The sequence below is a fragment of the Octopus bimaculoides genome, chromosome 7 (assembly GCF_001194135.2).
Source record: "Octopus bimaculoides isolate UCB-OBI-ISO-001 chromosome 7, ASM119413v2, whole genome shotgun sequence".
In the NCBI taxonomy this organism is placed as follows: Eukaryota; Metazoa; Mollusca; class Cephalopoda; order Octopoda; family Octopodidae; genus Octopus; species Octopus bimaculoides.
The window spans coordinates 18,328,875-18,337,631 of record NC_068987.1 but is presented as its reverse complement, the minus strand read 5'-3'; the positions used below and the strand labels follow the sequence as shown (position 1 = coordinate 18,337,631).

The 8,757-nt window shown below is 36.1% G+C and overlaps 1 protein-coding gene across 5 annotated transcripts in view; it reads right to left on the bottom strand.

Annotated features, from left to right (window-relative positions):
* The window catches only part of LOC106876806 (uncharacterized), a 119,250-nt gene that overhangs the window by 61,379 nt on the left and 49,114 nt on the right, over positions 1 to 8,757 (bottom strand). Inside the window, exon 1 of one of the 5 annotated variants that reach the window (XM_014925514.2) lies at positions 6,537 to 6,745. The exons of 3 other annotated variants lie outside the window; for them this stretch is intronic. In XM_014925514.2, coding sequence (XP_014781000.1) covers positions 6,537 to 6,599 — 63 coding nt within the window. In that variant the 5' untranslated portion in view covers positions 6,600 to 6,745. Of the gene's footprint in view, positions 1 to 6,536; positions 6,746 to 8,757 lie in introns of those variants that run through there. One more of the 5 variants, XM_014925515.2, reaches the window with a different exon arrangement.

Sequence of the window (8,757 nt, the reverse complement as noted above, 5' to 3'; positions counted from 1 at the left end):
AAAAAAAAAAAAAAAAAAACAAGTAATCTTAGACTGAAACCTTTTGATGGGGTTTAACTTATTGAGATCCCTTCAATAAGGCTTATTTGCTTTTAATGCCTGACATGAATGCAAAAGTTTTGAATAATGATCTATATATCACAATATATCAAATATTACTCTTTTACTCGTTTCAGTCATTTGACTGCGGCCATGCTGGAACACCGCCTTTAGTCGAGCAAATCAACCCCAAGACTTATTCTTTGGATGCCTAGTACTTATTCTATTGATCTCTTTTGCTGAACCGCTAGGTTATGGGGACATAAACACACCAGCATCGGTTGTCAAGTGATGTTGGGGGAACAAACACAGGCACACAAACATATACACACACATACATATATATATACATATATACGACGGGCTTCTTTCAGTTTCCGTCTCCCAAATCCACTCACAAGGCTTTGGTCGGCCCGAGGCTATAGTAGAAGACACTTGCCCAAGGTACCACGCAGTGGGAATGAACTCGGAACCATGTGGTTGGTAAGCAAGCTACTTACCACACAGCCACTCCTGCGCCTATGATACGGTTTATGAAAGAAACATCCCTATCACCACATATATGACAAAATCTTTCGTCAATTTTGTTGCTGTTTAGCCCTGGGTTAGCTCTGAGTGAGCAGATCTATGATCAAAACCATTCCAACAAAATCATCCTGTTTTTTTTTTTTTTTATCATCAAAAACTGAAACTACTTAGTCTAATGTCTCTTTTTCTTTGTATATGATGGTGGAGCATAATCAGAGGGAGATTTAGTTGCTACTTCTAGCAAGTCAAATGGCTGTTTATACATCATTTCTTAAAGGGCAATGTAATGTCCAGTCAAGACTTAGTTCCAACAAGATTCGAACCTGAACTCTATCTTTTACATTGAAGATTAATATGATGGTACCAGATAAAAAATACCTGTGCTGGGGCTCACATAAGAAGCACCCAGTACACTGTGTAAAGTGGCTGACATTAGGAAGGGCATCAAACTGTAGAAGCCATGCTAAAACACACAAATGGAACCCGGGGCAGCTCTCCTGCTTGCCAGCTCCTATCAAACCATCCAACTCATGCCAGCATGGAAAAGCGGACGTTAAATGATGATGAAGCGTAGGAGTGGCTGTGTGGTAAGTAGCTTGCTTACGAACCACATGGTTCCAGGTTCAGTCCCACTGCATGACACCTTGGGCTAGTGTCTTCTACTATAACCTCGGGCCGACCAAAGCCTTGTGAGTGGATTTGGTAGACGGAAACTGAAAGAAGCCCGTCGTATATATGTGTATATACATATATATGTGTTTGTGTGTCTGTGTTTGTCCCCCACCATCGCTTGACAACCGATGCTGGTGTGTTTATGTCCCCGTAACTTAGTGGTTCGGCAAAAGAGATTGATAGAATAAGTACTAGGCTTACAAAGCATAAGTCCTGAGGTCGATTTGCCCGACTAAAGGCAGTGCTCCAGCATGGCCGCAGTCAAATGACTGAAACAAGTAAAAGAGTAAAGAGTAAAATAGTATGATGATGGTGAAAAAATCCACCTTGTTAACTCCCAAAGTTGCTCCTCTTGAAGGTGAGATGGTACACATTGAGAATTTTACAAGATGAAAACAGAGGAGGGGATTGTTTTAAGGCAAAAAACAAACCTTTGAAAAGACTGGTGTAAAAACTGCTTCGTTGAGTTGTAAGCCACTTTTGGTTTGACAGCAAAGTTGCTGGTGATCATGGCAGTGGTGGTGCTGTGTATTTAAGTTTAATTAATGACAGAGAAACAATGTGTATGTGTGTGTGTGTGTGTGTGCCAGTGTATATTGTAATGTTCCTATGGCAGAATTGTCAATCAAGTTCTGAGAAATGTGATATACGTAAGAGTAAAGATCAAACACCATGAAAATTCCTGTTTATACAATGAACATGCACAACCCTTTTAATAGCAACCTGCTTGAGACTGTTCTATGATACAAACTTTGTGTTTAAGAGTGATTTGAATTAAAACCCTCTAACAAAATTTCAGGTTCCAAACACCAGTTTAATAATACCAAAATTCAATTAAACCTTGGGAGAGGCATTATGCCAGTAATAAACATACACACTGGTTCAGTCCTTTATTAATTTATATAGTTTTTTGTTAAATTATTTCATTGCACTCTTGCAATCTCTTCAGTAACTTGTCTCTCCACTTCCATTTATTTTGAATATTCAAAATAAATGGAAGTGGAGAGACAAGTTACTGAAGAGATTGCAAGAGTGCAATGAAATAATTTAACAAAAAACTATATAAATTAATAAAGGACTGAACCAGTGCGTGTGTTTATTACCGGCATAATGCCTCTCCCAAGGTTTAATTGTATTTCTTTCAACACACGTATCCACATCAAGAATCTTGCACACGAAATACACATACGAAAAATAATACCAAAATCCTTTTAGTAAATTCATTATTTTCAAAAGTAATTGAAACAACAGCAGTAGATTTCAACAGAAATGTGATAATAAAAGGGATAAGCTGAATTCACTGGAATTGAATAAATCAAACAAAACAGTAGTAACTACTAAACAGTAACTCAATCTACTAAAAATAGCAGCCAAAAATCTGCTTTAGATTGTATCCTACCATATTAAAAAAATGACTGACACACTGGATATTGTCTAGGGAAATCTAGGGAAATAGACAGGATGGTTACATCTGGAACACCTTTGGTCATAGATCTCAATCAAGGCTATCATGAGGCTAAACAAATGAATATTATGAAAGAGAAATGAAAAAAGACATTTCTAGTATTTTGTCAAATGTACCCAACTATGTCCATGCAGGTTTTTTTAAATGCAGACCCAAATAATATATATGGATGTGCAATGCCAGTGTGCATGTATGACAGAGTGTAAACAACTTGATAGAAAAGTTGGGCATAAGAGGCATCAAATGTGGTGTGCAAGAGAAACGACTGTGCTGGTAGGGTTATGTGATGTGCTTGGATGAGGACAGTTGTGTAAAGAAGTGCTGATCTCTAACTGTGATAGAGGCAGACCCAAGGAGACATGGAATGAGGTAGTGAAGCATGATCTTCGAATTATGGGCCTCACAGAGGCAATAGCTAGTGACCTTTGGTGATATGTAGTGCTTGAGACAACCCGTCAAGTCAAGTGAAATCATAGTTGTGACTGATGCTGGTGTCACATAACTGGCACATAAAAAACACCTCTCAAGTGTTGGGCCTCACGAAGGCAAGGTGGCTGATGCCAGTAGCACATGAAAAGCTCCTTTTGAGGGTTGGGCCTCATGGAGGCAATTATGAATAACTGAGACCTTGGCATTATGTTGTGCTTGAGAAGACCCATCAAGCCAAGTAAAATTGCAGTCATGGCAGATACTGGTGTCATGTAAAAGCACCCGTTATATTCTTGGAGAGGCTGACATTAGGAAGGGCATCCAGCCATAGAAACCAGGCCACATCAGCCTTCCAGCTTGCCAGCCTTGGTTAAAACCGTCCAACCCATGCCAGCAGGGACAATGGACGTTAAATGATGATGATGATGATATATATATATATATCTGTGTAAGTTCCTGAAGGCTGCTGTAAGGTAAATATAATGCAGATTTTCTTTTTATAGGTATTTTCAAGGGATTCATTTTTTTCTCTTTATTTATTACATATGGTCATTGGCCATAATCCCAACTAATTTCTGATTAGTTGTTGAGCACTATCAATGAATAAATACCTTGATTTCAAACACACACACACGCACACAGCAGTATATTCAATGAATTGAAATATACTGTAAGTACACTGTTAATAATAATAATATTCTTCAGTAGATGTGAAGCAGGAATAGAGACAGCATTGAAAATAGTAACCCTTACCCCTATTCCCAACCCAACAGATTCTATATACTTCCTTCAAAAGCATGTGTTCAGTAGTACTTTAATACTTAAACCACAACATACCATCATTATCATACTTGTACGTTTGTTTACCATGCTAGTATGGATTGGGTCGATTATAATTCAGAGTTACTGCCCACTCAATTGAGGCATGGCTTCTGTAGCTCAATGACCTTCCTAACACCATATACTTATAGAATGTACTGGGTGCATTTCTAACATGGCACCAGCATCAGAGGGGTTGTTATGTCCTCAACAACACTAACTAAAGAGTCGTCTTAGCCCTACATGTCATTGTGTGTGTGTGCGTGCGTGCAGACATGGCTTTGTAGTTGAGAAGTTCCCTTCATAACCACATGGCTTTGTTTTCGATCCCACTGCACAACACCTTGGGCAAATAGACCTAGGCTGACCAAAGACTTCTGAATAGATTTCGTGGATGGAAACCGAAAGAAAGAAGTTGTGTACATATAAATGTGTGTGTGTGTGTGTGCGTATGTGTTTGTGTCTCTTTGTTTTGAAAATACATGATAGTTATAAATGCATGTCGCAGTCACACAAACACAAGCCTTCACTTCTACTCTGCTGTGAAAACATGTTTAGTAATGCAATGTGGAAATATCATATTGCTTGGAAACAGGTGACAGTTGGTAACAAGAAAAATACAAAAGCAGCCGGCTGCAGACAATCTGCCTCGATGAGTTCCATCTGACCCATGCAACCATAGAAAAGTGGACATTAACATGACAATGGCAATCACACACATGCGCGTGCGCGCACACACACACACACGCGATTAATAAATCAGTAACTGGGAACAATAAATATGGATGCAGACATTCTTAACTTGGCAGTAAAATAAGCACCTATACCACTGTGCATAAGCATATAATAAACTACTAATTTGTGATCAAATTTCGAATCAGACACCAAGGTAGCCACTATACATAGTCAATAGACCTGCTAGAAATGTCAACCAAATTCCCCTCTAATCACAACCTGATGTCTTAAAGAAAATGGAAGGGTACGTTGAGTAATGTAGTTTTAGATATAGTCATGGCTGGTAAAATTTTGGTCACAGGCCCATTCAATCAGAACTAACCAGAGGTTAAACCACAATGAGAACATCAAATACTCAATAAGGTTAGTGTTTGCAAATGCATGTAGAGTACATACATACATACATACATACATATATATATATATATATATGCATCCACATATATACATATTCTCACACACACACACACTCATTCATACAAATAAATATGCATATTCCTACACAAACACACCTGTATATACATTTATATATTTACACGATCACACACACACACATACACGTATAAATGTGCACAAACATATATATGTACAATCTTCTTTATGCAGATTTATACATTCGTACAAACACACGCATACACATTCAAACTTGTGCACATGCACACATTTACATATGCATTTTGAATACATATTCACATATCTATACACACTGATATTCACTTATTCATTTACATATAACAGTGTGTGTGTGTGTGTATGAGATATCATATTCACAAAAAGAAACAAGAAAATGAAGTTAAATTTATCATTGTCAATGTGTGGCTACTAAAAGTTTAAAAAAAACTGCACAATAGCTTGTAAAGAACAAATATTTAATGTCTTCTTTCATGCATACAAAAACACACAAGAAATAATAATAATAATAATAATGATGATGGTGACGATGACAGTTTCAAATACTGGCACAGGGCCTGCTATTTTGGGGGAGAGTGTAAGTTGATTACATCGACCCCAGTGTCCAACTGGTACTTATTTTATCGACCCTGGAAGGATGAAAGGCAAAGTAGTCGACCTCAGCAGAATTTGAACTCAGAACATAAAAATGGATAAAATGCCGCTGAGCATTTTGTCTGACATACTAACAATTCTACCAGCCCGCCACCTTAATGATAATAATAATAATAATAATAATAATAATAATAATAATAATAATGATAACAATAATGATGATGATGATGTTTCAAATTTTATCACAATGCCAGTAACTTTAGGGGTAAGGATTTAGTTGAGTGCATCAGTTCAAGTACTTGAGTGGTACTTCATTTCATCAACCCTGGAACGATGAAAGGCAAAGCTGACCTCAGCAGGATTTGAACTCAAAACACAAAGAACTGGAAGAAATGCCACTAATCATTTTGTCTGATGCACTAAGGATTCTACCAGCTCACAAATAATAATAATAATAACAATAATAATAATAATAATAATAATAATAATAATAATAATAATAACAATAATAATTATAACAATAAGTAATAATAATAATAATAATAATAATAGCAATAATAATAACAACAACAACAAGAATAATAATAGTGGTTAATAAGTTATTAATGTAAGTAAAATGTGTTGCATGAGTATGATAGACAGATAGCTGGATAAACAGAGATGAAGCAATGGATAGATATAGAGATGGATAGATAAACAGAGAGATAAATAGACCTGTCTTCTATGAATATGCGTTTGTAAATGTACAACAGACAAATCATGAAACAAGGTAGGTTGAAGAGAAATATATACAAAGCATGCAATATATATATATATATATATATATATATGTATATGTACTTACATTAAAAACACCACCGCAGAGGGGAATAATTTTACTTCCAGTTAATATCCTTGCGGTAGACATATACAGACCGTAAGCGTAATTTGTATTTTGTGTGTGTGTGTGTATGTTTATGTGTGTGCATATAAATATATATATGTGTACGTCAGTATATACATATATATGTATATGTGTGTATGCCTCTGTGTGTGTGCATATATATATATATATATATATATATATATATATATATATATATATATATATATATATGTATTTATATATTTTCTTTTTAGACAAACATGTGTATAGCTCTCATAACAATATAATAGTTTTCTGCAATGTATGTATATGCATGCAAGAATACATATATATGTATAAATATGTATAGTGTATTTGAATCCAGATATTAAAAAATATATATTTTTTTAAATAGGCCCCTTTATCATTGTCATAACAACAGCAACAACATTACTGTCTTAGGTGGATTTCTCCCACCAACATAAAAAAAAAACAAAGAAATTTACTTTAATGGGAGAGAAAAAGAAGAACGCATTTTATATATACACATACATATATATATATATATATATATATATATATATGTATATATATATACACATATATATATATATACACACACACACACAAAATTAGACAGAGTAAAATAGAACGTAAAAGAAATCTTTGAATAAGTGTTGTGTCATAACTTAAGTTGAGCAACGCCACCGCTACCACCACCACCAATCCTAATACTACTACTACAGCTACTACAAATAGTAATAATAGTGCTGTTTGTTGGGGGGATCAATTCCAAGTTAAGTTAATGGATAAGTGCCACAACGACAAGGCCATCCACAGAAATCAGAGGCTGGAATAGTAAATGAACTGCCAGACAAGCTACGGGTATGTGGATGATATTTGGATAGGAAGCTCACTCTGACAACAGTAGCACCAGACAACTGTAAAAGCTAGTAGTGTGTGTGTGTGTGTATGTGTATATGTGTGTGTGTATTTGTGTATGGTAGGAGGAGTTCTCTCTTGCAGGTGGTAGTTGGTCCACAGCTGTGTGTATGTGTGTATGTATGTGTGCGGTTATGTATGTGAGACGGCATTTTGCAGTAGAAACAGAATATAACTGGAGTTAATATTTACAGTTGATATAAGCAGAGGGAGGGCTACAGCAGAGAGATAGAAAGTGAGAAGGATGGATATATGCAGATTCATACAACACACACACACACACACACACACATCTTTATGTACATATCTATCTATCTATCTATCTATCTATCCATCTTTCTACACACACACACACACATACATACATGTATATGACAGTGAAAGAGAGAGAGAGGGAGGGAGGGAAAGAGAAAGTCGAAGAACAGAAGTAGACAATACGATCTCGGCAACAAGAATATCTAAGTGGCAGGTAGCTAAGGAGACAAACACCGGTTACAAAAGTTGCAGGTTCAAACCCCACCTTATGCACATTGCTGTATTATTTGAAATATAACTGAAAATTAAGTACTCTGTTAGATGCATTAAGGGGACATTCACACACACACACACACACACACATATGAGAGTGTAATATAACATGCTATGTCAGTCACTTTCACATTGTAATGCATTAACACATCTAAAAGAAATGATTTTTATCTTTATATTTTTATTTGGCAATTTTTTTTTCCTAATATCATGAGCAAATATTTCTTTCAAATATTTCACATAAATCAGAAGAATGAAAGGAAATCTGGAATTTTATTGCAAAGAAGAAAGATTTATGCAAAGAATATACACCTGTGTGTGTGTGTGTGTGTGTGTGTGTGTGAGCATGAATGTGTCGTGTGTGCGTGCTTATGGTTAAGAAGTCCCTTTCAAAACTATGTGGTTTTGGGTTCGATCTCAATGCATGGGGTCTTTGGTAACTGTCTACCATGATTTTGGTTAAACCAAAAGTAAAATCCCTGTTTGTGGAATTAGGGGCATGGAAACCTGTCATAATTGTGTGTGTGTGTGTGTGTAAAGATTGTTCAACCCATACCAGATGGAGACCAGGATGTAAAATATGTGTGGTACGAAGCATACTTCTCAACCACATGGTTCTAGGTTCAGTCCCATTCATGGCAGCTTGGACAAATGTGTTTTACTAAAACCCCCGGGCTGGATGACCAAAGCTTCGAGATTGAACTTGGTAGACAGAAACTGAAAGGGGCCATAATGTGTGTGTGTGTGTGTG